A 27,997-nucleotide genomic window follows, 5' to 3' on the forward strand; every position below is an offset into this window, starting at 1 on the left:
ATCCCAGAGAGGTCAAGGGGGATAAGGACAGACTGAAGGTCAGGAATGTTTACAATTAAGAGAGTCAGTAAACTTTGGGTGGCGGGTACACTTGAGGATGGATTTGGAAGCCAAACTGGGGACGGCTGAGAAGGGTGGGCATAGGTGAGTATAGAGAATCCTTTCTAGTTTGGGAATGAAAAGGGAGAGAGCTAGGATTGGCAGACAGCTTGCCTGGCTTGGCAAAACCAAAGGAAGGCTTTGGAGGGTTCCAGAGGACCAGGCATGTTTGTCAACAGCCAGGAAGGGGCCAGGCCACAGGGAGTGACCAAATCAAACCTGAGAGATTAAATGATCAAAGGCCCCAGGGAATAGGGCTGGGGGCTGAGGTCCAGGGCATAGGTCTCTGTAAGGAGAAAGACCATCTCTTCCTCAGAAACTAAAGAAGGAAAAGAATGTGGGACAAAGCAGAAAATCTGGAGGTGTGGCACACACACACACACACCACACACACACACACACACACACACACACACACACACACACATACACACACACACAGAGCTTCAGTTTTCTCAATAAAGTGGAAAGTAGAGAGGGGACAGTGTTCTGTCTTCTAAGGTTCCCTCCAGCTGTCACACTCTATATTAAAAACAATGTACAAGAATGCCTGATGGAAAATTGACAAGTCCCGATCCACGGTCCACCATTGGCCTCTGGAGGTATGCCCAGCGTTGGGATGGATGGATTAAAGGGTGTGGACAACTGAGTGGTTTTTCCCACCTAATTCTAAATTGCTTTCCGGAGTGGGTTGGACCAATTGACTTTCTACCAATAAGGTTTTCACGTACCGTGTAGTTCACAGCCTGACCAGTAATACGCATGCAAATGTATGTGGCAGAGATGTAACCACCCATTTGTCATCCAAGGTGGGGTGGGCCACTGAAGAGATCACCTCGGGGTGCAGCTCTACTAACTGGGCGCTCAGCTCACATGTTTCTGCACATCTAATGTCAATACTCTCTACAATTTGGTGCTCTTGGGCAGAAGCTCAGCTGCCCCGCCCTAGGATTCTGTCATTGGCCTTGCTGCTCTTGAAGCAATGACTTCACTTAGCAAACAGATGAGGCGGCAGATGGCTTTCCTTTTGCAGTTGGAAGCAGCTAGGCCACTTGGAGCCAGGGTGGATGGAAGCCTCAGCTGCCGCTCCCTGCAGCTGGAGTAATGAGCTCCCCGTCACTGGCGATCTCCAAATAGAGGCTAGAGGAGCATTTGCTCGGAATGCTGCTTGGTCGGGTCATCGGGTCATAACACGACAGCTGGAAGGGAACTGCCTCTTTTTACAGGTGTGGAAACTGAGACCCGGAACAAGTTCACGCAGGGTTAAATAAGTGCATGCCAAGATGGCCCCCTCCTATCTCCCCAGTCTTCCTACACCGTCCTCCCCTCCACGGTCCTGTGACGCGTGCCTTAGGAAACTCCCACCTACCTTCTCTGGACATTTGCCCTGGCTGTGCCCCTTGCCTGGAATCCCTCCTCCTCAAGTCCCACCGTCATCAGGAAGCCTTTCCCCTTCCCCCCTTAATGCCAGGACCATGCCTTGGTTAACTAGTGCCAGTACATACATCCGTGCTAAGTTCGTACGTGGTCCTCAGCCTTCCTCTCCTCTCTTCCTGCCGCAGCCCCTCTCCCAGCCCCCCACCCCATTCTCCCTGAGCCCCTCTGCAGCTCCTCCCCCTGCACCCCTACCCCTGCCCCTGCACCCCTGTGCGGTGCCGAAGTGACTCAGCACATTCCGGGACGGCGCGGGGGAGAAGGGGGGCGTCGGGGGCGGGGCTGCGGCGCGGTCGAGGCATAGTAAGCTCTGGGAGGCCCCTGGGATCCAGTTTCCTGCTCGAGCTCTTCCCTGTGTGCCGCTGTCTCCGGAGAGTAAGGCCTGGGCCTTCCCCGGGAGGGCCATCGGGGAGATGGGGTGGGGGAGTGGTGGTGGGGGGGGGGCTCTGGGGAAGGGGCTGCGGGGAGCGCAGGGCCCCCCTGACCTCGCTTTGTCCATCTCTCCTAGTGCCTCCCTACACCATCACCTACTTCCCCATCCGAGGTAATTCGTGGTCCCAGCACCGGGGACGGCAGGGCTGGGGGACCCTGGACAGGACCCACCTCCCCGCGGAGATGTGAGAGAGAAAAGTGCAAGCCCTCTCCCCACATCCTGGACCTTGGCCCCTGGGTTCTACGGAGGTAGAAACTGAGGCCCAGGGAGGGGGCGGGACTTGTCCCAGCGGGACCCCAGAGGTCAGGAAGCGGCTGCCCCTTCCTCTCCGTGCCGGCTGTCCTGGGGCTGCTGTCCTCGGGCTGCCCGGCCCGGGGCTGAGCTCCTCTGTCCCCGGCCCTCCCTCCAGGGCGATGCGAGGCCATTCGGATGCTCCTGGCTGACCAGGGCCAGACCTGGAAGGAGGACGTAGTGACCCCAGACACGTGGATGAAGGGGGACCTCAAGGCCACCTGTGTGAGTGATCAGGCCCGGAGAGGAGGGGGACACGGTGGGAGCGGGGCGCGTGAGGGTGGACAGGGGTCTGGGAGGCAGGAGGAGGCGGACAGCTGAGGGACGCGGTGGATGGGGGTCTGGGAGGGGCATTTTGTTCAGCCCCTTCCCCTGTACTGTGCCCCATAGCTCTACGGCCAGCTCCCCAAATTCACAGATGGAGATTTGATCTTGTACCAGAGCAATGCCGTGCTGAGATACCTGGGACGCAAATATGGTATGGCCACTGCCTCCCGTGGTGGGGATGGGGTAGAGCAGTCACGTGGGAGCCATCTTTCCATATTCCTCCTCCCTCCCTCTGTCCAGCAGTTACTGAGCACCTTCTGTGGGCCCAGGCCTGGTTCATCCCTCCTTCCCTCCCTCCTTATCTCCATCCATCTCTCTATCCATATTACTCCCTTCTTCCATCCCTCTTTCCACCCATCCATCCAGCAGTTACTGGGCACCTTCTGTGGGCCCAGGCCTGGTTCAGACAGAGCTGGAATAGAGTGAGGAGACAAGGTCCCCTGCCCAAAGCCAAATCACTTTTAATTCAAATCAGCCAACACTTATTGAGTGCCTACTGTGTGCCAAGCACTGGGTAGGAGATACAGAGTAAAAAGAAAAAAAAATGACTCACCTCTCTTAGGGAGCTTGTGTGGGGAGGGAAGAGGGTGGGAGATAATGAAATACCAAAGAAATACAATGTCATTTTGTAATCACTGGTGAGGTTCAAGGCAGGCCTTCTGCAGCAGGGCCCTTGGCCAAGCTTCCTTAGCTCTGCCTCTGGGAACCCTCCTCCTCCCTTCCAGAACCTGAGCAGCCCAGTGTGTGTGTGTGTGGGGGGGTCACAGCCTGGGCAAAGGCAGGAGGTGGGAGATGGACTCCCAGGGGGGCCAATTTGGCTGAAGGAAGAGTTCCCAGTGCAGAAGGCAGCCCTGCTGGGCCATGTTGGCCAGGGGAGGCTTCCTTGAGTTGGTGACATTGGAGCTAGGCCTTGGGGAGGGGAGCTGAGAAGAGCCTTGGAAAAGGCCATGGGAAGGAAGGTGACTGGACCCTTTCCCTCCCCTCCCCCCTTCTCAGGGCTCTATGGGAAGGATGATCAAGAAGCTGCTGTCTTGGACATGGCTAATGATGGGGTGGAGGATCTCCGACTCAAATACATACACCTCATCTACCAGAATTATGTGAGTGACAGGAGGGCTGAGGGTCGGAGCAGAGAGCTGACCCCAGACTCAGGAATACCTGGGTTCAAGTCCATGCTGGCCTCTGACCCTTGTTGGTGCCTCAGGCCTCTTCTAGCCCCTCGGTGGGTGGGGGGTCCTTCTGCCCCTTCCATTTGGCTATCCCCTCTGGCCTTTATTGCCCCCACAAGGGTTAATTCCAGGTGATCCTTATAACAGCCCTGTGAGGTAGGTGCTGTGATCCCCATTGTACAGAGGGGGAAACTGAGGCTGGGAGAGGTTGTGAGGCAGCAGCTAGACTCAGGTCTTCTCCATCCCTCCTTCCTATGGTCTGTGTAGGAGGTGCTGGTGGGCATGAGGAGAGGCCCTGGCTACCCAGGAGTGAGGGGGGGCCTCCCTGGGGAGGGGAGGCCTGAAAGGAGTCTGGGAGGGCAAAAGTCAGGGTAAATCCTGGGGCTCCCACTTCTTCCCCTTCTCCCTGCCTCCTGACTGAGCTGGGGGGGCCCTTGGCTTTTCAGGAGGAGGGCAAGGACAAGTATGTGAAAGACCTGCCTACCCAGCTGAAGCCTTTTGAGACCCTGCTGAAGCAGAACCAGGGAGGCAAGGCCTTTATCGTGGGGGACAAGGTGAGCCTCTGGGGGACCAGGTGGGGCTGTGGGGGAACAGGTGGGGCTCTGGGGGACAAGGTGGGGCTCTGGAGGACAAGGTGAGCCTCTGGAGGACCAGGCGGGGCTCTGGAGGACCAGGTGAGCCTCTGGAGGACCAGGTGGGGCTCTGGGGGAACAGGTGGGGCTCTGGGGGAGCAGGTGAGCCTCTGGGAGGACCAGGTGGGGCTCTGGGGGGAACAGGTGGGCCTCTGGAGGACCAGGTGGGACTCCGGGAGGGACCTTAGAGAGCAGACTGTCAGACCTGGGGGAGCCTGGAGCTGAGCCTCCTGCTCCCAGCCCAGCTCCCCTTGGCTGACCTGGGCTCTGGTCCCCTGTGCCCTGCAGATCTCTTTTGCGGATTACAACCTGCTGGACGTGCTGCTGATTCACCAGACACTGGCCCCTGGCTGTCTTGACACCTTCCCTTTACTGTCTGCCTATGTAGCTGGGCTCTCCTCCCGCCCCAACCTCAAGGCCTTCCTGGCCTCACCCCAACGTGCTGGTCGCCCCATCAATGGCAATGGCAAACAGTGATGGCTCAGGCATGACCCTTGTCTTGCAATAAAGGCTTTCAATCAAACACGTCCTGGTATCCTCACTTAACTGGGAGGGGCAGGGGCAAGGGCAGGAGCTCTGGAGGGGCCTGTCTGTCCTGAGAGTGAACCCCAAGCCATTCGCAGCCCAGGGGAAGATGGGGGGGGCTGTGGTCATGCCCTCCAGCCCTTCCTGTTAGACACACCCTTGGCCTTCCTGACACTGTTCCCTCCTGGTCAGAGCTGTAACTAGGGTGCCAACATGGTGGGGACAGGGGGAAGGATTTTCCCTGATTCTCCTCATACCTTCTATCCTCTGTAGCCAGAGTCCCCTGGGTGGGAGGGGAAAGGCATGGCTAGGAGAGGGGGAGGCAGAGCAGAATTCTCCTGGAAGTGATGGGAAAACAAAGATGGGCCATCCATCCCCTCTCCTCACAGAGACCTAGGTTGGCCTGGGTGCCGGGGCCCACCTGTGCTCCTCCCCTTCCTCCAACTGGGTTGGTCATAGGTCCTTAGGATTTCTAGCTCTAGCCTTGCCCCTGAGTCTGGCCCCCTCACCCCAGACTCTCCTCCGCAACTCTTTACTCTGCCTTATCTCCTTCCCTGTCCTATTTCCAATCAGTGGGCAAACTTTTTTTTTTCTCTGTCACGTCTACACAGATGACTCTCACATGTCTTCCTGCCATCTCCCCCACTGGCTACTTACTGGACAAAGTTGTATGGATTCTTTTCTTGCCCCTCCTCCTCCTCTATGCCAGGGCCCCCATCCTCCCAGTGACACGGACACTGGCCTCCCCGCCTAGAATTCTCTGCCCCTCGTCTCCTCCTCCCAGCTTCACCGGCTTCAGTCAAGGCCCAGCTAAAGCCCCACCTCCTGAGACTGTCTCCCAAGCCCCTGGCCGCCCTCTCCTGCACAGAGCTCCGGCTCTCCCGTGACTGTCCTTTGCCTTTTCTTTGGCATCCCCAAGAACTCAGCACAGGGCCTGGCGTGTAGTAGGGGATTCATAAACGCTTGTTGACTTGACTGACTAGCAGTGCAGCAGGTTACTACGAGTCGTTTCGGTCGGTAGGTAGGGAGAAGGCACCAGCAGAGGACGAAGGGGGCAGGAATGGGCTCATGAGGCAGAAACATCATTGTTGGAGGGGGAATAGGCATTAGCCTTGAATGCCAGACTGGGAACCTGGGCTTGATCTAGGGCCTCAGAGAGATGGGGAGTCACTGAAGACTGGAGAGCACAGTCAGATATAATCAAAGTGGAGTAAGGAGAGCTGGGAGGTCTGGGAGAAGGGGGGAGGGGACTCCCACAGGCCAAGCATGAAGGGACACCAAGGTGGGGCCCCTCCTGACGCCTCTGGGCACTTACTGGAACGGCTGGCTCCTTGCCAGGCCCTGGGCACGAAGACAAGGCCTACAGCTATTGCTGCTATGGACACCACCCAGGGCCTCCCACCAAACTCCTCCTTGGCCGTGTCCCGGCTGTACCTCCCTCTCCCTCCACACCCCCTTCTGCTAGAGCCTCTCCTTTTCTTTCCCTAACCCACTGAACCTCCAGGAAAAGCTCTCCCTGAGGGTGAGGATTCTCTGTGGCTCCTTTGTAACCCTGTATGCAGCACAAAGTAGGTGCTTAATAAATGCTCGGTGAGTTGGATTACCTCCTTTGTACACTGAAGGCCTACAAAAGACGTTATCTAACTTCCCACCCAGCTCACCACTTCCAAGCCCTAAGACCTCTCCCACCTATGAAAGTCTAAGGTCTCTCCCAGCTCTGACATTCCACATTCTATGTCTATGGCCAGACTGTGGCCTAGGAGATGCAGGGCCTGCTTACTGGGAGTGCACAAGGACAGCTTCTGTTCTCTCTCTCCATAGCAGAGCTGTGTTTTTGAGCCTTCTCAAGATCACTCCCACAGGTGGCCCTGAATCCCTCCATCTTGTTGCTAGGACCGGCTTCAGGGAAACCCTGGAAATGGAGGTTTGTGCCCCATCTGAGGCCATTCCCAGTTCTCCCTCTATCTCCTGCTTCCTCCTTCCTTTCTCTTCACCCATCACAGCCTTCTCTGTGTTCCTGCTGAGACCTCAGTGGACGTTATGTTGGTAAAACTATGAGTTTGTAATTTAACTAGTTTATGACATGCCTGCTTCAGTGCTCTGCCGGTAGCACTGAGCCACTCAATTTGGCCAGGCCCAGGAAATTCCCCTCAGGCAGGACTCCTCCTCACCAGGGCACCTGGTGATTTTGCTCCGTGACAAATCACCGTGGCCCGGTAAGGATTCACTCTGTGTGTCCAGCAAACCTATGTCCACCCACATTGAAAAGGCTGACTGGGTGTGGCCACAGTTTCCCAGAGAACTATAACAGCTGAGTCCCCCAAAGGCCTAGTGTAGACCTTCAGGCTGGCCTTGAATTCCAACCCATTCAAAGGGGATTACATCTCCAGAAACAGGAAGCTGGAGTCTGGGATGAACACTGCACGCTCCACCAGGCTGGACTTGTACCAGGAATGTCGGTTTGGTTCAGCACAAGGAAGACCATAAATAGAACAAGTCATATTAATAATGTAAGCAATAACATTATATGCTTACGCCGATAAATTCTGTAAAGGCTTTTTACAAAATCCAACACATCTCTATTAGAAATTCTAGAAATCACAGGAATAAATGTCCTTAATATAGTAAATAACATCTATCTCAAACCAAGAGCAAATACTGTATGTAGTGGAGAAAAGTTAGAGACCTTTCCAGTAAGATGGGGAGATGCCCGTTATCACCTGCTATTTAATGTAGTGCAGAAATACAAGCTACAGCAGCAATACTAAGAGTTAGAAGTTACACAGTACTTAGAGGTTTGCAAAGTACTTTAAACGCATTAATTTCATCTGATACTCACAACAGCCTGAGGGGCAGGTGTTATCACTTGCCTATGAAGCAGCTAGGTGCTACAGCAGGCAAAGCACTGGGCCTGGAGTCAGGAAGAACTGAGTTCAAATCCAGCCTCAGACACTTGCCAGCAATGTGATCCATAGGAGAGTCACTTAACCTAGGTTTGCCTCAGTTTCCTCAACTGTAAAATGGGCACAATAACAGTACCTACCTCTCAGAGTTGTTACAAGGCAGACATGAGGTAATCTTCGTAAAGTATCTTCTACAGGGCCTGGAATATAGCAGGTACTTCACAAATGTTTGCTCCCTTCTCCCTCTTACGGAAGAGGAAATTGAGGCTGAGAGAGATTAAGTGACTTGCTTAGGTTTTCATAGCTAGTAAGTGCCTGAGACAAGACCTGAGCTCATGTTTTCCTGACTCTGAGTCCAAAGCTCTACCCACTGCTCTACCTATCTGCCAATAAGACAAGAAACAGAAATTAAGGTACTTATCATAGGCAAAGAGGAAAGAGATTATGACTTTTTGCAGATGGTATGACAGCATTTGGAGAGGACTTTTTTTTTTTAAGGCAATGGGGGTTAAGTGGTTTGCCCAGGGTCACACAGCTAGTAAGTGTCAAGTGTTTGGTCCGAGGCCGGATTTGAACTCAGGGCCTCCTGACTTCAGAGCCGGTGCTCTATCCACTGTACCACCTAGCTGCCCCTGACAGCATACTTGGAGAACCCTAGAGAGGTAACTAAAAAATTAATTGAAAGAATAACTTCAGCAAAGTTGCAGGATATAAAATAAGTCCATGTAAATCATCAGGATTACTGTCTATAAAATCACAAAATCCAGCGAGAAGAGCTAGCAAGGGAAATTCCATTCAAAGTCAGTACAGAAGCTTTAAAATATTTGGGAACATACCTGTCGAGATGTACCCAGGAACCGTATACATCTAACTGTAAAACACTCTTTGCGGAAATAAAGACAAACCTAAGTAATTGAGGAACCACTAGTTGCTAATGGGTGGATTAAATCAATATAATAAAGACAAAAATCCAGATGAATTAATTTGCTTATTCAGTGCTGTACTAATCAAAGTACCAAAAGAACATTTTGTAGACCCAGAAAAATAATGACAAAAGTCATATGAAGTAACAAAAGGTCAAGATTCTCAAGGGTAGGGGCAGCTCGGTGGCGAAGTGGATAGAGCACCGGCCCTGAAGTCAGGAGGACAAATCCAGCCTCAGACCAAACACTTGACACTTACTGTGTGACCCTGGGCAAGTCACTTAACCCCAATTGCCTAAAAAAATAAAAATTTTTAAACAATATTTAAAAAAAAAAGAGAGATTCTCAAAGGTAATAATGAAAAAAGGTGGGAAAAAAGGGAATCTCATTACCAGATCTCAAACTGTATTACAAAGTGGTGATCATTAAACAAACCCTTGGTACTGGTTAAAAGTGAGAGAGTGAGTCTTTTCACATACATTTTGTTGTGTCTGGCTTTTGGTGACCCCACTTGCAGTTTTCTTGGCAGAGATACTGGAGTAGTTTGCCATTTCCTTCTCCAGCTCATTTGACGGATGAGGAAACTGAGGCAAACAAGGGGAAGTGATTTGCCCAGGGTCTTGCAGCTGGAGAGTGTCTGAGGCTGGATTTGAATGTAGGTCCCCCTGAAGGCAGGGCCAGAGCCTTATCCACTGTGCCACTTAATGGCATACTTCATACATACGTTAGCCCTTTTCAGCCTCACAACCACCCCATGAGCCAGGCAGGACAAGTGCTCTCCACCATGTTTGACAAATGAAGAACTAAGTTTGAGAAGTTCAACGACTTGCTCAAGATTACATGGCTAGTAAGTGGACATGATTAAGGCTAGCTCTGTGGACTTGGGAGTCTAGTGTTCTGTCTACTACTTTTTACTTTTTCATGAATCTACAAATATGCATCAGATATAAAAGGATACATTTTGGCCTCCTGAAATCAGTCTAGAAATTCAGATAATCCATTAGAAAAGATGCTCTTATTCTCAGGGTAATATATTTTATTAATAAAAACTGCTGTAATTTAATAAATTAAGAGTGAGAGAGAGATTCATCAGCAAAGAGTGACATATTGATCGACAAACTTGAAGATCCCAAGAATTCATTATTTGACAAAAACTACTGGAAAATCTAGACTGGCGACAATTAGGTTAAGACCGACACCTCATAGCACACACTGAAATAGGCTCCAAGCTGACGTGTGGCCTAGACTTTAAAAGTCATAGTACATTATCTTTATTCATTCATTCTTTTGTTTTGATGGGGGGGGGAGGTTTGCAAGTAGGTGGCATTTTGATTGTTTTTTAATTTTGAGTTCCAAATTCTCTCCCTCTACCCTGCCCCTCACCACCCTTAGAGAAGGCCTGCAATTATACTTGAAGAACATTAAATTAGAGGAGCAAGGAAGAAATTACTTTTGGGATCTGTGGACAGGGGAAGAGCTCATGAATACATGACATAAAATGGGCAATTTTGATAACATACAATTTGGAAATATTTGCATAAAGAAATCTAACAATAGAGTTATTTTATTATTATAAATTATTATATAGGGAAATAGGTAACTGGAAAAAAGATCTTTACATCAAGTTTTTCTGATGAAGGTCTTATATCCAAGATTGATAAAGAACTGAATCAAATGCATTAGACTAAAAGCCACTCGCCAGCTGATCAATGGTAAAAGGATATAAACAGGCAGTTTTCAGAGGAAGAAATCCAAGCTGTGTAACCCTATGAAGAAATGTTCTCAATCATTGACAATTAGAGAAATGCCAATATAAAACATCTGTGAAGCTCCATCTCACACCCATCGGATTGGTGAAGATGGCAAAAGAGAAAAATGGCAAATGTTGGAGAGGTTCTGGGAAAACAGGCACATTAGTACGTTGTTGGTGAAACTGTAATTAGGACCAGCAATTTGGAGCAACGCCTCCATAGTTACTAACATGCATGTATTCTTTATCCTAGGCTTATACTCCAAAGAAATCTTTTTAGGCGATCAGAAAAATGTTACTGGAGCTTGGATCAACAACACTGTAGAGCCATGAACTTTGTAAGAAAAATGTCTGCTATACATACCTCCTTCTTCTCTTTAGAGAGGTGGTAGCCTACAGGTGCAGAATGAGGCATACATTATCAGATATAACCAATGTGTCCATTTGTTTTCTTGAACTGTTTTTTGTTACAAAGGAAGATTTTACTGGAGTCAGGGGACTCATCTGGAAGTGACAAAGAAAATATATCAGTAAAATTTTTTTAAATGACTGTTATAAATGTCGGTGCCTGGTCTCACAGAGAAGAGTGATCTCTGTCAGGTGGGAGGGCCCACACTGAACATGAAAGGAGCTTGTCTACAAGGAAGGAGACACAAGAAAATCTAAAAAAGAGAATATCTGGGGAAGATTGGAGGTAAGGGCAGAGAGCTGGTAACTGCTCAGATCAGCCTCCAAAGGGGCAGGTCTTCTTTTGGGAGCCAGGGAGACTTCTCATGGCATTCAAGCTAAACGTGGAAAAATATTTGTGTGGACTTGGGGACTGGGCGTGAGGTATACCGTTTGTCTGGGGAATGTAATAGAACCTCCCTCTTGCAAACCAGTCATTTGATTTTGTAGTTGCCTTCTAAGTTTGTGCCTGGAGGGACGGCCTTTCCCACATTATCTACACTAGGACCCTTGGATTCTCTTCCGACGGCCCGGGGGCTGAGTAGTCACCTTGTGAGCCATCCTAGAAACTCTCCCCCGCAGAACCGTAAAACTCAAGCTTGGGGATCACTTAGGTTTTCCCTCAGAAGAGGAAGCCCCTACGGGAGCAGAGTGCCCCTAAAGTTATAAATGCAGGTCCTCGAGGGGAGATGCTGCTCCTGGCTCTCGAGGGGAGAGAGCCCAGACTCTCAGATCTCACAGTGACCCCTAGCGTTACCCATCAGTGGCATTCAACCAGCATTTATAGAGCCCCATAAGGCTGGCAAGGCAACTTATCTGTTTTCTCATTGGACCCTCACCATCACGCTGGAAGGTAAATGCTATTATTATCCCACTTTATTGATGAAGAAACTGAGGCACAGAAAGATTAAATGAATGTGCCGTCCAGCTGCCTCCAATTAAAATGGCTTGGCGACTATAACCTCTCCTGGGGGAGGGAGGAGTCAGGATCTCTTCCTCTGCATGTTTTGAACGACAACCGGGCAGTGGATAGAGTATGGGACTTGAAGCCGGGAGGACCTGGGTTGCGCTCCTGTCCTGGACAAAGCACTCTCCGACTCTCAGTTTTCTCATCTGTTAAAGGTGACTAAGAAGACCACCTTTCTCCCGGGGTTGCTGGGAGGAGCCAAGCATATGTGTGTCAAGTGCCTTGTTGACCTGATAGTAGCTCATCCATGCTGGCTATTACACCGCGTCTAGGTTCGAAAACTCCCTTTTAGAGTGAATCCTAGATACTGTTTTCATGTTTCAGTTTCAGTGCCTTGGGACAGTTCATCTTCACACTTCCTGTTTGTCTCTGGCACCCAGAGGTGGGAGGGAAATGCAAAAGAAGGAAGAAGGCTGGTTGAGTGGGAGCGAATGACAAACATATCAAGAAAAGCCCAAGCAGGCTGAACTGGGAGTCAGAAAGACCCAGGCTCAGACCCTAGTGTGTGACCCTGGGCAAGTCACTTAACCATTCTGAGGTGCAGGCCACTCTCGGAGACCCATCAACAGATGATGAGGCACTTACGAAGCATGTGCCTGGTCCTGTTTGACAGAGGGCTCGCGAGTGGCTACCGAGACACTTCCCACGTGGAAGGAATCTCAAGCGCTCGACCTGCTGACACATCGATATAAACCTAATCGGATTGGCTCTGTGATTTGGGAATGCGCTGAGTTAGCACTGCAGGCTGGGGATGGTCAGCAGCCACCGGCCAGCTGGTGTTTGTTGTGGGCAGTAACTGATGCACCCAGGGTGGCACCTTTGCTTCTGGGACCTCAGTATCGATGCCCGTGGTTTTACATTCAAGTTCAGCCACTGAGTCCCTGCTCTGTGCAGACACTGTAATAGGGTGAAGACGCAAAGACGTGTATTAGGGGCAGCTAGGTGGTGCAGTGGGTATAGCATCGGCCCTGCAGTCAGGAGGACCTGAGTTCAAATCCAGCCTCAGACACTTGGCACTTACTAGCTGCATGACCCTGGGCAAGTCACTTAACCCCATTGCCTAGCAAAAAACAAACAAACAAAAGCAAAGACATGTATTAGACAATCCCTGTCCTCAAAGAGCTTACATTCAACTCTTTGGGATGTAATATTCACAGTCAGTTCAGTCAGTCAACAAGCATTTTCTGATGACAAGTTCAGAGCTATACAGGAACTTTTAAGTTCCAACACGTGAGGTTCAGGAGAGGACGCGGACAAACGTCACAAAGGAAGAGGGGGCGTGAATGGGCTGCGTCTGCATCACTGGAGACGCTGCAATGTCAAAGAATGTTGGGTTGACTAATTGGAGCAATAGCGTCAGTTTCTCATCAGTCGTTCAATAAGCATTTCTCAAGCAGTCGCTGTGTGCCGGACACAAGCACTGGAGAGACGAAGCAAAGCGGAAGGCAGCCCCTGCCCTCGAGGAGCTCACAGTCTGAGGAAGAAGACAGCAGGGAAACAAATAGGTACAAACGAGCTACAGGCAGGAAAATCAGGAGCTAGCCAACAGAGGGAAGGCACTGGAATGAAGAGGGGTTGGAGAGGGCTTCCTGGAGAAGGCGGGATTTTAGCTGGGACGTGAAGGAAGCCAGGAGGCGGAGATGAGGGGGTAAAGCATTGCAGGCACGGACCGGTACAGGCACCATCGTACTCCAGGGGATGCCACGGGGTGGGGGGGGGATATCATGTGAAGGATGCTCAGTGCCCAGAGGATGGGAAGCACAGAAACGTGGGTAATGAACGTTCTGACGGCACCGGGACAAAGCCTGCCTCTCCCTCCCAGGACGTCAAGGGCGTGGGCATCCTTTTCATTTTCAACGGATCCAGCAGTCAAGAAGCATTTAGCAGGCGCTTGCTATGTGCCAGTCCCTGTGCAGGGCACTGGTGATATGAGGCCAAGGAAAGAAACGATCCCAGTTCTCAGCAGGCTTAGATTCCAATGGGGCAGGCCACAAAAATATGTACAGGATAATACAAATGTAAAGAGAAAAGGACAAATGCAAACAAGATAACTAAATTGAGGCAGCTTGGGAGGGGGATGCCACCAGCAGTGGGGGGGAATCATGTGGAAGGCGGTGCTTGAGCTGAGGCTTGAAGGAATAAAGGCATTCCACGAGGGGAAGGGAGCATTCCAGGCCCCTAACGGGGCCCACGCCAAGGCCCAGGGAGGGGAAAGGGGGTATCACACATGAAGAAAAGAGAGAAAGCCAAATGGGTAGGAGGGAGAGCCTGGAAAGGTGTGCTGGGGCCAGCTTACGGGGCCTGACTCGCTAAACAGGAGTTAATATTTTATTCAATAGAGAACCACTGGCGTTGGGTGAGCAGGAGGCTGAAAGAAAACCACTTTGCAGTGCTGTAGGCGGGGAAGGCCTGGGTGGGGAGAGCCCCGAGGCAGGAAGGCCCCTGAGGGAGCCCTGGAGCAGTCACCTAGGAGACAGTGGAGGACCTGGACGCAGGGCAAAGAAGGCGTCAGAACGAGGAGATGCCGTGCAGGCGGGACAGCGAGGGAGCAGATCTTGCGCTTCTACACAGACCTTGGGTGACGGTGTGATAGAACACGATGGCTCTCCACTGCAATAGGGCTGTCCCTCCCTGCCCCCCAATTCCGCCCCAGGAGTCTGCTTGGCTTCGGGGTGAAAACTCCTCCCAATTCCATGTGTAAGGGTCTGTTCTGGGCTGTTTTTCCAGTTGTCGCATCTTTAATGCATAGCGCAGTGGGTGGCACAGAGCAGATTCTTGACAAACGCTGCTGACGTCAGGAGATGAGCCCCAAGGGCAGACCTCAGGCAGTGATATGGGGGGGGCGCTTCTCAGTAGGACCCGGAGCACCAGGAAGGCAGGATTCCCTCCTCTGACCAGGCAGCCAGCCTGGGGACAGACACCGTCCCAAAGGGCGGAGATCCATCGGCATCCACGGCCTCGCGCAGGGCCCGGCTGGCTGCGGAGGACGCCGGCTCATCACCTCGCCCCCTCCCCCTGCTGAGGACATCTTGGCGGCCGTGCCGTCCCCCGGGGTCTCACCCTGCCCCCACAGGACCGTCCTGCGTCCATCCTCCTCTGGCATCTCCCCTCCCACGGTCCAGCTCACCCTCGACCCCAGAGTGTACTGCCACGGAAGCAGGATTGACGGGCGCTGACATTTCTAAGGCGCTTTGAGGATGGCAAAGCGCTTTCTACACACGTGACCTCACCATGGGGGCGGGGGGGCCGTACAGGTACGATTATCCCTAATTTACAGACGAAGAGACTGAGGTCCAGAGGGGTCCCTGACTCTCCCAAGTCGCTCCGCTACGTGGTAGCATAACCTTGACTTCAACCTCATTTTCTGCCATCAGAGGGAAACCTGGCTCTCTTCACTAAAGCGCAGAGCCCTGGTGATGGGCTGGGACCGGAGTGGAAGCGAGCCTCAGAGCGCAGGCGTGAGAACCTCCCAGGGAGCTGTCACTGCCTGCCGAGGGAGGCCGGGAGGGCAAGACTACGATTCCCAGAATGCCGCGGGCCAGAGCGGCGCGACGCGCGCAGGCGGGGCCTCGCGGCTCCGTGCGCCGGCGCGTGACGTCAAACTCCTGCGCCCGCGGCCCCGGCTTCAGCCCGTCCGCAGAGTGAAGGTGACAGAGGGAAAGGTCCGCGCCTTAAGAGGCAGCGGCGCCGCGAAGCTTCGGTCCTCCTCCCGCCGCCTGCGGCCCCCTTCCCGGCCCGCACGATGCTGGCGGTGCAGCGGCTCGTGCGGGGGGCGCTGTCCGCCCGGGGCCTGGCCCGGCTCACCTTCCAGGAGGTGGGGACGGTAAGTGCGCCCGGGCTGGGAGGGGGCGGGGCCGCAGGGTCAAGTGGGACGGGGGTGGGGGTGGGGGCAAACGGGGCGGGGCTTGGTGCTGTCGAGGGCGGAGCCGGGACTCAGGGGTGGAGGCCCCCCCCTTTCTCCCACCTGCTAGTTGGTGGCATTCAAGGCCCGCCAGGATGCCTCCTCCCTAACCTAAGCCATATCCCGCCCCCCCAACCATAGGCAGCTGGGGCGGGGTGCAGTCCGTTAGCTGTGACCCTGGGCAAGTCCTCAGTTTCCCCATCTGCAAAATGGGTGTGGTGACCAAATGACATAACCTCAGTAAAGGGCACCTTAAGGCGCCGCATAAGCATTATTTGTTATGATTATACCTGGAAGGGACCTTACGAGTCACCTTGACCGGACTCTCTCGTTTATAGACGAGGAAACTGAGGCCCGGATAGGTAGGAAGTGGCAGCCCCCTTCCCCACGCCTGGAATGCCATGACCTTGCCCTAGGGACATTGACCTTGAACAAGTCACCTCTGCCAGGCGCACTCCCACAGCAGACTCTGAGCGTCTCTTGGGCAAGGATGTGGGCTGGTGGGCTGCGAGTGAGGGCCTGGGAGCAGGGCATAACTTTTACGGCTGCCCCGGGAACAATTTGGCCCAGCACCCTGACTGCCGGCTCTCTCTGCGGAGCCAGTGCGGGTGGGTGGGTGTGAGCTGCTCTCCCGGGAGAGTCACAGCGCCCTGTGCACGGGGCGGCCGCCCTGCCAGGACAAAAGCCAGGCGCCCAAGTCAGCCCCACCAGTCCCCCTTCTCCTGGTATCATTGGCCTTCCCCAGGCCCCTTAGACCTCCAGGAAGGGAGGCTCAAGCTCCTGGGCCCTGGGCCTCCTGAGCCTCCCATCCCCACAGGCGCCCCCCAAGAAGACGACGTTTGGGTCCCTAAAGGATGAGGACCGTATCTTCACCAACCTCTATGGCCGCCATGACTGGAGGTACTGAGGTCTTTTCCGGTCTGGGCAGGGCGGCTGGTGTGTGATGGGCTCCCGGGCTCACCTCTTCCATCTCCACCCCACCTCCCTCCCGCAGGCTGAAGGGGGCCCTGAGTCGGGGTGACTGGTATAAGACAAAGGAGATCCTGCTGAAGGGGCCGGACTGGATCCTGAGCGAGGTCAAGACCTCAGGCCTGCGGGGCCGCGGAGGGGCCGGCTTCCCCACCGGCCTCAAGTGGAGCTTCATGAACAAGCCGTCTGACGGCAGGTGGGAGACAGAGGCTGATGAGGAGGTGGGGGGGGGAGGAAGAGGAGGAGGAGGGAGGTGCTGGCAGCAGCAGCGGCCTGGTGCCACAGAGACCATGAGGTGTGAGTCCCTGGCCTCACTCCTCTGTAACATGGGAGTGGTAATGACCTCTGCCCTGCCTTCCCTTCCTCCCAGGACTGTTGAGGCTTCTGTGAGTGGACGTATTTAGTCTGGGTTGGGGAGGGGGCAGGGAGACATGAGACCATGCCCTTCATGTTTGCAGGTGCCCCTCCTCCCTGCTGCTGCCCCCTCCTTCAGGCTGGGGCCCTGCTCCTCCTTGACCTGGGTTGGTTTTCAGGCATGGTCAGTGGTTGTGGTGGGGGGGCAGGATTGTGTGGAGTGAAGTGGAGACAGGGGACTCGGGGTCCCCTGCTGGCGGCTTGTTGGTACCAGGGAAGGGCTGGGAAATGGGAATGACGTGGGAAAGACGTTGGGCGGCTGCACTGGCTGATGGATCCCCCTCCTTCCCCAGGCCAAAATACCTGGTGGTGAATGCAGATGAGGGGGAACCAGGGACCTGCAAGGACCGGGAGATCATAAGGCATGACCCCCACAAGCTGGTGGAGGGCTGCCTTGTAGGGGGCCGGGCCATGGGTGCCCGGGCTGCTTATATCTACATCCGGGGCGAGTTCTACAATGAAGCCTCCAACCTGCAGGTGAGTGAGGCCAGGCACGGACTCGTGGGGGCACCTTAGGGTCCCCCACAGCCATGCTGACAGACGGCCTTCTCTTGCCAGCCCTTACTTACAGTCTCTCCCCCCCTAGCCGCCTCCCCTGACCCCGCCCCGAGCCTTCTCCTTGTGACGTCCCCCCAGAGCCTTCACCCCCTGACCCCTCCTGAGCCTTCACCCCCTGACCCCTCCTGAGCCTTCACCCTGTGATCCCCTCCAGAGCCTTCTCCTCCGACCCCCTCCTCACAGCCCTCTTCTGGCCCCCCCTGCAGGTGGCCATCAGGGAGGCCTATGAGGCCGGGCTGATTGGCAGGAACGCCTGCGGATCTGGCTACGACTTTGACGTGTTTGTGGTGCGGGGGGGCCGGGGCCTACATCTGTGGGGAGGAGACGGCACTCATCGAGTCCATCGAGGGCAAGCAGGGCAAGCCCCGCCTCAAGCCGCCCTTCCCTGCTGACGTGGGTACGTGAGCTCAGTGCCACCTCAGCGGCACGGAGCACAAGGGCCATCCTGGGCGGGTCTTTGGGCTTCGGGCAGGCCCAGCATGGGGGACAGCTGTAGGGACCCTCCATCCCCAACGGTGTGACCTTGTGCGAGGCCCTCGATCCCTCAGCTGTAGGATGGAGATGGGAATACTTGTCCAAGCTCTCCCCAAGGACCGTGGACCCCAGGGTGTCAGTGGGAACTCTGATTGAGCCTCAGCAGAGCAGAGAACTCTCAGAGGGAGTAGGCTGAGGATGTCAGGGGAGGGCAGGCTTCCTGGGGCACTTTCCTGGGGCCTGGGATGCTGTCCAGACCTCCCCCAACCCCTCTGTCTGGCAGGCCTGTTTGGCTGTCCCACCACCGTGGCCAACGTGGAAACGGTAGCCGTGTCCCCCACCATCTGCCGCCGCGGGGGGTCCTGGTTTGCCAGCTTTGGCCGGGAGCGGAACTCGGGCACCAAGCTCTTTAACATCTCTGGCCACGTCAACCACCCCTGCACCGTGGAGGAGGAGATGTCAGTGCCGCTGAAGGAGCTGATAGAGAAGCATGCCGGTGAGGGCCGGGGTCTGGGGGGCAGGGGAGGGTGGAGGCAGGGCCGGGGGTGACTCTGCTGTGGTCCTCAGGGGGTGTGACCGGCGGCTGGGACAACCTCCTGGCGGTGATCCCTGGCGGCTCGTCTACGCCCCTGATCCCCAAGTCTGTGTGTGAGACGGTCCTGATGGACTTTGATGCACTGATCCAAGCCCAGACAGGGCTGGGCACTGCCGCCGTCATCGTCATGAACCGCTCGGTAAGGACACCTCCTGCCCTGCCACAGCCTCCTGAGCCCTCCTGCTGCTAGAACCCACGGGGTGGGGGTGGGGTCCTGGTGCCCCCCCCCCAGTAGCGACTCCTCCTGCTCCCCCTCAGACAGACATCGTGAAAGCCATCGCCCGCCTCATCGAGTTCTACAAACACGAGAGCTGTGGCCAGTGCACGCCTTGTCGGGAGGGTGAGCACCCCGAGCCTGGGTGAGGGGGGATGGGAGGGAGCTGGGTACAGACCCCAGCCTGGCCTCCAGGGGCAATGCCCGAAACCCCTTCTCCCTGGCCCCTTCAGGTGTGGACTGGATGAACAAAGTGATGCAGCGGTTCGTCAGAGGGGATGCCCACGTGTCTGAGATCGATGCGCTCTGGGAGATCAGCAAGCAGATTGAGGGCCACACCATCTGTGCCCTGGGCGACGGGGCCGCCTGGCCAGTGCAGGTATCATGAGCTGGCGGCAGCAGTGGGACGGGCAGTGGAGGACGTGGCCCTTGGACCCAGGCTGGCGGGGGGACAAGGAATGGAGGACCTGGCCCCTGGGCTGGCGGGGGGACAAGGAATGGAGGACCTGGCCCCTGGGCTGGCGGGGGGACAAGGAATGGAGGACCTGGCCCCTGGGCTGGCGGGGGGACAAGGAATGGAGGACATGGCCCCTGGGCTGGCGGGGGGACAAGGAATGGAGGACATGGCCCCCAGGGGTGAGCAGCAGTCCTTTGGGTGGCCCTTGCCCCTGAGCTCTGCCTGTCCCTCTTCGAGCAGGGCTTGATCCGCCATTTTCGCCCAGAGCTTGAGGATCGGATGCACCGTTTTGCAAAGGGCTACTCGGCCCACCAGACCGCCTAGGCTGGAGCCCACCACCCCTCTCCCCCTTCCCGTGCTGGTCTGTGTGAATAAAGTCAGGGCTGCCCGTGGGCCGCTGCTGAGTTTCTGTTTACCTCCCCTCTGCTTACTGACCTGCAGTGGGCCAGGCCTCAGCCCAGCCTCTTGCTGGCCCTGGGACTCGGAGGGAGGGAAACTGGATGTGGAGGTCAGGGACCAGGATCAGATCTTGACCCTGCCTACTATGCCCTGGGAGACCCTGGGCCTTGGCCCCCCAAGGTAGGCCTAAGGTCACTTGTTCTGCGCTCCAGGGGGGGAGATAACGGGGCCAGATCAGTCCTATTGGTGAAGGGTGGTATTCCATAGGCCAACAGTCTGAGAAATGGGCACAGCACAGCCCCTGCACCGAACCAGTGTTTATTGGGGGAGTGGAGGGAAAAGCCTAGTGTCCCTGCCCCCTCCGCGCCCCCCTGAGAGTCCGTGCAGGGGCTCCTGCCAGGCCCGCCTCCTTCCTAGTCACCAAGCTGGGGAGGGGCTCCGTCCAGCAGGTGCCACAGCTCCAGGCGCCGGTCGCTGCGGGCCAGGCACTCGCTCCAGTGCCGAAGCTCAGCCAAGCCCCCCAGGGCCTCCCCTCCGCAGCCCCTCCCCCCGGCCCTCACCAATGAAGTCGGCGGCGGTGCCCAGGTCATAGTCCCACACGGACACCAGCAGGGTCTTCTGGGCGAGCTCTTCCCTCTGGCCCGCGTAAAAGAATTTCTGCGGACATGGCCGTCACTTGAGGGCCCGAGGGGGCACCTCCCGGGCATGGGCCCGGTGCCAGGTCTGGCTCCCCACTCACCTCATTGAACTCGGGGTTCAGGGTCTTCTTCCAGACGGTCATCTTGTATTTGGACTTCTTACCCGTGTTTGGTCGGAGGAAGCTGAGGGATGAGGGGTTTGTGGGTGGGTGGGGGGCATCTTTCTGCCGTGGCCCCTGACTCCGCCCTCTGGCTTCCGGGGGACCCAGCTCCCAGCCCACCCTGCTCGCTCACATGCGCACAAAGGGGTCCGAATACCCATTGGCGTCCATGGGGGCAAGGTGGGCACAGCGTAAGACCCCGACCAGCAGGCCGCCCCACTGGGAGCTGTAGCACAGCGAGAGCAGGATCCGGCCCCGCTCCTCTCCGGCCGCTTCCACCTCCTGCAGGGCAAGTGTGGGCGGGGGGCCCAGTCACCAGGTCGCCAGTGGGATGATCCAGTGTCTGATGCAGGGGCTGCTGATGTGAGTTACAGGAGCAAAGCTTTCCCAGCCCCAGCACAGGGACCCTTTAAATGTTGGTGGTGGGGCAGCTAGGTGGCGCAGTGGATAGAGCATCGACCTTGGAGTCAGGAGGACCCAAGTTCAAATGTGGCCTCAGACATTTGACACAGACCCTGTGTGACCCTGGGCAAGTCACTTAACCCCGACTGCCTCACCAAAAAAACAAAAAGAAATGGTGGAGCCAGATTGCCTGAATTGTACTCGAGTGAACCCTCACACCAAACAGCACTAGAGGGGTCTCCAGGCTAGCTCTGCCCTGCTCCAGCGGAAGCGTTAATGACATGGCCTGTACACAAGGGGGCGGGGCTGCAGCAGTGAGGAGAGGAGGGAGCCCCGGAGAGCTCCCTAAAGCCAATGGCACAGTGGATGGAGGCCCAGACAGTCCCGTGCTTTGTAACTCCCTGTGGGACCCAGGCAACTCTCCTCCCTTCTCTGGGCCTCAGTTTCCCCATCTGCCAACGGATTTGATGACATTCAGGTGCTCAGTTCCTTAAGCCGAGCCTTAAAGGAACAGAAGGCTTCTGAGGGAGGGCAGTCAGGCAGGGGGCACCCTCTGCCAAGGCCCAGAGGCCAGAGATGGACTGTTGACTTGGAGCCAGTAAGCCATGTTGACTGGAGCGCAGATCTCACAAAGGGCGACGTGTGAGATAATAGTTCCAAATGGAGCCAGACTGGGGGGTTTCAGATGCAGCGGTGTGTGTGGGGGGGGTGTTTGTTGCTACAGGCAAAATGTGTCTGACCATGCCAACGTTCCCTGTCCTCAGCCTCCTCCCAGCCCTGACGTCCCACATTCTAAGAGCCCTTCCATTGTTAACATTCTGTTGCCTTTAGTCTAAGCCCTGGTCAAGCTGAGGGTCCCCTACCCAAAGCCTGTAGGACAAGGGCTGGGGATGAGAAGAATGCATTTAGACAACGGACAACCCTTGTTCCCTGGTTGGGCTCACAGACTGAGTGTGCCCATCAGAAGGGCCTGGGGCTGTGGGATTAGGTGGTTTGGTGTGGGTCTGGAGGGCAGCCCCCAGATTCCTTCTGTCCACTCCCTGAGGCCTAGCAGCCCTTTAAGAGGCCTGGGCCCCTCCTTTCTTTACCCCGAGCCTCACCATTCTCCACAGCCCACCCCAGAGTATACGGGGCCTGACCTTCAAGCCCAGTCACCCCTTGCACCACACCGGCCCTGGCCACCTCCTGCTCCTTGCTGACACTGGCATCCTAATCCCAGAACTGTTTGGGTCTCGTGGGGTCCCTGTCCTCAGGTGCCCTCATCCTGCCCTCCCCCAGCTGTCCCTCTAGGTGCAGTCTGTGAGTGAGATTCATAGGAGGAGAGACCACGTCCAAGTGATTAGCATCAGAAAGGGAGCCGGAAGGCCCCAAAGCTTCTGCCCAAAATAGAATGAGCTGATGGGGATCCACACGTGGGGGCCTGGCCCTGCTGCAGCCAGGCCTCTGCTCACAGAAACCCCAGAGCAACAGGTGGGTGGGGGAGCTCAGCCCCAGTGCACCTACCTCCTCATACAGAGACATGCCCCGGGTAGTGTCCAGGCTGCTGGGTCTCTTGGTCTGAAAACCCAGAGGGCAGAAGTGTGAGCCCTGGGGCCCTGGGCTCCTGGGCTCCTGCTCACCCTGCTCTAAGGGCCCCTGCCCGCCCCCATCTCCCAGAGTTGTGTCACATGTCTCCCTGCCCCCACCCTGGCCTCATCCTTTTGGCTGCACCCCCAGCCCAGCCCATCTCATCTCACCAAGCGCCTCTTCTCCAGGCAGATGTTGAAGCTTCGGGTCACGTTGGGCACCAGCTTCTTCAGGGGCACTCGAAGCTCACCCAGGGGCTCTGCCCGCCTCCGCAGGCGGGACTCTTCACACACACACAGCCTGGTCCCAGATCCCGGTTCCGGTCACTGCTCAGCTTTCTCCAGGTTTTGCCCAGTCTTTAGCCCCTCTCCCAGGGCTATGGACCCTTCTTCTGCCCAGCTCTACCCCCCCACACACACACACTCCCCCACCGTGTCCACTCTTTGTTTTCTAGCCTATCTCTATCCCGGTGCTCTCTGTCCTCCATTTCTCCCATCTCCCTCAGCTCCCAGACTTCTCAAAGCTAGAAGGGCTTCAAAGTTGAGCCCTACCAGGGGATTCTGCACTGGGAGTGAAGGGCATAACCTTGTTTTCAATGCAGCTGTTGGCAGAGCTGAGGAAGGGAGGACGAGCAGAGACCCAGGAACAGTGGGAGACCAAGCAAGCTAGGGAAGTTGCCGTGGGGCGCGGAGGGGCAGATGGGTCCATCTGGTAGCTTCCCAGCTTAACTAATTATTCTTTTTAACTGGCTGATTGTTTCCAAGCATCTGAAGGACTAAAAATGTTGCCAGTGCCCTCTGTAAATTTCAGCACCCTGGAGAAGCATTCTGATCACCTCACCCTAGTTACAGCTCTGAGTCAGGTTGTACTTTGGGCAGAGTCTAGCTACTTTGGCCCCTGGCTGACCATGGCCATTACATGCCCTCTTGGTGGGTACATGGGGCGGGGGGGGAGGGCTTGCCTCCTTCTACCTAAATCCAGTGTGCCCCTTTCTGCCGTTGAGAGGGGGGCTTTCCTGTCTTAGTGGCCCTCCTAGGCTGACTAAAGCCCCATAAGGGCAGGGACCTGGTGGTCTCATGTTTCCATCCCTCAGTCCCAGCACTGGCTGAGGTTTACAAAGCGCTTTGCAGACACTTTCCTTCTGGAGCATGACTTGGAGATGTAAGGGATCTCTGGGGTTCAATCCTCCCCGGCACCCTGGGGGCCCTTCCCCCATTCTCACTGCTGGAGCCTCCAGGACCAGCCCACTTTCTCTTCCAGTCCCACCTCTCACACCCATCCCTGATGGCGAGGCTCATGTACCACCTCTGGCAGGTATAAATGTTCTGCAGCTTAATCACCCCCTATGTCCCAGTGTAAGGGGGTACCATCCAAGAAAGTTGTGCCCGGGAGATGCAGACAGCTCCAGCTGAAAGATAACCTGGGGGCTCCCTTGGAACGTTAAAGGACCCCAGGAGGGCCAGGAGGCCTGGCCAGGGCCCCTAGGCAGAGAACACATGGCAGGAAGCTCACCAAAGAGTCTTGCGTCCGGCGTCCTGGCAGGTGAAGCCGTGGTAGGTAAGTGTCTCATCCCAGCGTGGCCCCTGGCTGCCCCTCACCGTTCGAGTACGCAGCTGGCTTGCCTGGGGGGCACAGGGCAGAATGGCTGAGAAGGGGGCCAGGGACCAGTTCAGGAGGGCTAGGAGCTCCCCACCCTGGCCACTGCATTGTACCTGCCCCCTGGGCTGGTGCATGGGAGGCCTTGGGCAATGAATATCCTCAGCCTCTGGGTAGCAGAGCACCCTTTCTGTGGTTCAGAGTGGGGCCTTCCTCTGTTTCCTGTCTGGAAAGGTCAGCCCGGGCATGTTCACTGCCCACATGACGCCCTGCTGTTCCTGCCTCTGAAATCTCTCTGGAATCTGCTCCTCCCACTATGACACTCACAGCAGTGACCAAGACCAGGACCAGGACCACATGAGGCCCCCATCAGTGGTCTTATTCTGAAGATCGTAACAGTCTCCTGACTGCTCTTTTTGTCCTGGTCACGTCCTCATCCCCTTCCTCCTGCCCATCTTCCTCAAACATTGTGGCATAGTGGAAAGGGTCTGCGTTTGGAGCAGAGGACCTGGGTCCAAACCTGCCTCTCAAAGCCTCCGTTTCCTCATATGTAAAATGGGGAAAATAATGTGTACTTTCCACTTACAAGATGTTCTTCAAATTTGGAAATGCTATTTAAATGTAAGATGATTATTACTGTTATGTCACATCCTGACCCAAGAATCTTGAAAAGCTCCCTCTTGCCAACAGAATAAATCCAAAATCCTTTCTCTAGCATTCTAGGCTCCAACCTCCTATCCAGCCTTAGCTGCCATTGCGTTCCTGTTTCACTCACCTCATCACTGTTCTTCCCACATTCGTGCTTCATCCTGCCCACAGGCCTTTGTTTAGGCTGTGGCCTCCACCTGAAACACCCTTTCCCCTACTTATCCTTCACAGCCCACCTCCTTCAGGAAGCCTTCCCTGATCACTGCAGCCCACAAGGATCTCAGCCTTGTCATACTGTTGTTCAGTCGCATCTGACTCCATGTGACCCTGTGGACCACAGCCCGCCAGGCCCTTCTGTCCTGCACTGTCTACCAAAGTCTGTCCACACTCATGTTTACTGTTTCTGTAATGCCATCCCTCCATCTCATTCTCTGTCATCCCCTTTTCCTTTTGCCTTCAATCTTTCCCAACATCAGGGTCTTTTCCAGTGAATCCCATCTTCTCGTTATGTGGCCAAAGTATCTAAGGTTCAGCCTCGGTATTTGTCCTTCCGGTGGGTGGTCTGAATTAATTTCTTTAAGTGCTGCCTGATTTGACCTCCTCGCTGTCCAAGGGACTCTCAAAATCATTAGAAAGCATTGATTCTGCAACACTCAGCTTTCCTTACACTCCAGCTCTCACAGCCATACGCTGCTGCTGGAAAAACCATAGCTTTGACTCTATGGATCTTTGTCAGCAAGTGACGTCTCTGTTTTTTAGTCTGCTGTCCAGCTTTGCCATAGCTTTCCTTCCAAGAAGCAAGCATCTTTTAATTTAAATTTAATACTGGAGTGGTTTGTCATTTCCTTCTCCAGCTCATTACATATGAGGAAACTGAGGCAAGGAGTTAAATGACTTGCCCAGGGTCACACAGCTAGAAAGTGTCTGAGGTGGGATTTGAACCCATGAAGATGAGTCTCAGTGACTCTGGCCGGTGCTCTGTCTGCTGTGGTGCCACCTAGCTGTCTTCAGCCTTCTTTGATCTCAGGCAGTTACAGCCAGTGCCCTGAAATGTACTCTAAGGCAGGTGACTATGGAATTTTTGTTAGAAGGGACCTTCAATCATTCTGCATCCACCAGGCTTGTCTCCCTGACATCCTATGAGTTCCTTGCAGGCAAAGGCAAGATGGTAGCTGAGAGAAGGCAGCTGGGGAAAAGTCCAGTCCGCTATCCCTAGGCTGTGTGCTCCACCAGACCCAGAGGACCCGGCATCGTGGCTCCCTTGAGTGTCTGCCCCCCTTCTGGTCCTCTGCTTCCTCTCCTGGAGGATGAAGCCCCTGGGGGTCCCCTCTGGCTCCCCCCTTCCCTAGCCCTTCCCTGCCATTTACCTTGCTCGTTCCTGGCAACAGATTTGCCTTCACAAAGGTATCGATGGAGCCTGAGTCCAAGGGCTTCAGACCCTGGAGGACAGAGAGAGATGGCCATCAGTTTCAGAGGGGGCCAGGGGCCTTCAGGGACAGGGCATTGGGGGGAGTTGCTGCAGCCTGAGGCCCCCCCAGCCCCACCCTCTCACCTTGGCCCGATGGATCGTGCAGTGCAGGACGCAGTTCTGCTGGTCCAAGAGGAGGGTGAATTCAAGGGAGCCCAGGGCAGCTGGGGGAGAGAGAGGGGCCTGTCCGTGAGGTCCGGGCTCTCCTGGCCTCCTTGGAGTCCCGACTGAAGTGCCGCCTTCTCCAGGAAGCCTCTCTCAATCCTCCCCAGTTCTCATGCCTTCTCTCTGTGGACTGTTGCTTCTTTGTCCTGTCTGCAGCTGGTCTGTACACAGCTGTGTTGTCTCTCTTATTAGATTGTCAGCTCTTCAAGTCTCTCTGTGTCTGTCCAGTGTTTAGCATAGTGCCTACCACATAGTAGGCACTTACATGAGTGTTTATTGACTGACTGGGGGCTGAGGGAGGTCTCAGAACCTGAAAGGCTCCTAGAAGAAGATGGATGACTTACCAGAGCCCAGTGTCCACACCAGGACTGGGGGGCCCCTGTCTTCTACGGGGCTCTTAGTTGGAAGGGCAGTAGAAATGGGGGAGGGATCCCCAAGATCTTCCTCTGATTCAGCTCCCCACATCCATGTGACCCCCTCCACCCCAATGGAACCAGCTGGACCGCAATGCGTCGAGGGCCCAAGGTAGGGTCACCTCTCCCTCCCGTATCCCTGATGGAGCTCCAGATGAGAGCAGCTGTGTGTGTGTGTGTGTGTGTGTGCACGCACACGCGCATGTGCTTGCCTGCACCCAGCTGTCTGTGAGCTCCAGCACAGGTGGGTTCATGGGTTGTATATGTTAGAAATGTGAAACTGACCTATTCAAGGTGCTGTCATCTGAGCCCCCCTTCCTGGGCTAGGTACCTGGCTAGGGAGCTTCTTGCCAGGCCTTGCTCAGGCAGACAAGGACGAGGGAGGGCAGAATGATAGGGCTCCCCCTCCCTCCTTTCCTTCCCACTCCACCCCCTGGCAGACCCCAGGGACCGAGCACTCACTGGTCTCATCTGAGTCTCCATCCTGCTCCTCCTCCAGGCACTGGCAAAGCTGAGAGCCTCCAGGCTTTGCTGTTGGAGTTCCGTCTTCCTCCATTGGGCTACCCAAGGCTGTTTCTGGGGCTCGACCATTGGGAAGTGCAGGCAAGGGGGCTGAACGGGGACGGAGAAGGGCAGGAGCAAAGGGGTAGAAATGGGGGAAGTAGTCGGAGATCTGGCGAATGGGACTGATGGGGCCTGGGCTCACGTTGATGGCCATATGCTCCTGCATGGTGACCTTCTCCCCACGCGCGCCAGCCATGGCCAGGGATGCGGAAGGCCAGAAGGTCCCCTGCGAGGGTTGGTGGAAGGTCAGGGAGGTCTTGGTGTGAGGTGGGGGCTGGACACGGCGGAGGGTAAATGAGGGGAGAGGTCAATGGTAGGAAGGTTGGACAAAGGGGAATGGTCAAGGGGAGTGGGCAGGACCTGGGAAAGGTCAATGTGAAGAGGGGGCCAGCTAGAGGAGAGAGGCCAATAGCAAGAAGGCTGGATGAAGGGGAGGGTTCAATGTGGTGGGAAAGGTCAGTGTGATGAAAGGACAAGCCAGAAGGGAGTGCTCTG

General features: G+C 55.4%; 3 protein-coding genes across 3 annotated transcripts; 2 read left to right on the top strand and 1 right to left on the bottom strand.

Moving 5' to 3' along the window:
• Nucleotides 1-1,770: 1,770 nt before the first annotated feature.
• GSTP1 (glutathione S-transferase pi 1) lies at nt 1,771-4,908 on the top strand. The gene is made up of 7 exons (XM_020968410.2): nt 1,771-1,908; nt 2,042-2,077; nt 2,376-2,482; nt 2,648-2,735; nt 3,581-3,684; nt 4,200-4,307; nt 4,674-4,908. Coding segments are annotated over exons 1-7 (633 nt in total). The 5' UTR covers nt 1,771-1,907; the 3' UTR covers nt 4,863-4,908.
• Nucleotides 4,909-15,494: 10,586 nt separating this feature from the next.
• Nucleotides 15,495-19,897, top strand: NDUFV1 (NADH:ubiquinone oxidoreductase core subunit V1). The gene is given in 11 exon segments (XM_020968264.2): nt 15,495-15,723; nt 16,619-16,701; nt 16,796-16,966; nt 17,478-17,661; nt 17,949-18,035; nt 18,037-18,139; nt 18,500-18,712; nt 18,784-18,950; nt 19,070-19,151; nt 19,259-19,404; nt 19,723-19,897. Coding segments are annotated over 11 exon segments (1,401 nt in total). The 5' UTR covers nt 15,495-15,642; the 3' UTR covers nt 19,807-19,897.
• A 397-nt stretch (nt 19,898-20,294) lies between these two features.
• On the bottom strand, nt 20,295-27,704 carry LOC110195297 (double C2-like domain-containing protein gamma). The gene is given in 12 exon segments (XM_078148892.1): nt 20,295-20,432; nt 20,434-20,538; nt 20,621-20,702; nt 20,814-20,962; nt 22,265-22,273; nt 22,586-22,639; nt 22,819-22,948; nt 24,161-24,270; nt 26,260-26,331; nt 26,445-26,574; nt 26,870-26,921; nt 27,401-27,704. Coding segments are annotated over 12 exon segments (1,329 nt in total). The 5' UTR covers nt 27,699-27,704.
• Nucleotides 27,705-27,997: the final 293 nt, after the last annotated feature.

Source organism: Phascolarctos cinereus, unplaced genomic scaffold (genome assembly GCF_003287225.1).
Source record: "Phascolarctos cinereus isolate Bilbo 61053 unplaced genomic scaffold, phaCin_HiC Scaffold_9;HRSCAF=440, whole genome shotgun sequence".
Lineage (NCBI taxonomy): Eukaryota > Metazoa > Chordata > Mammalia > Diprotodontia > Phascolarctidae > Phascolarctos > Phascolarctos cinereus.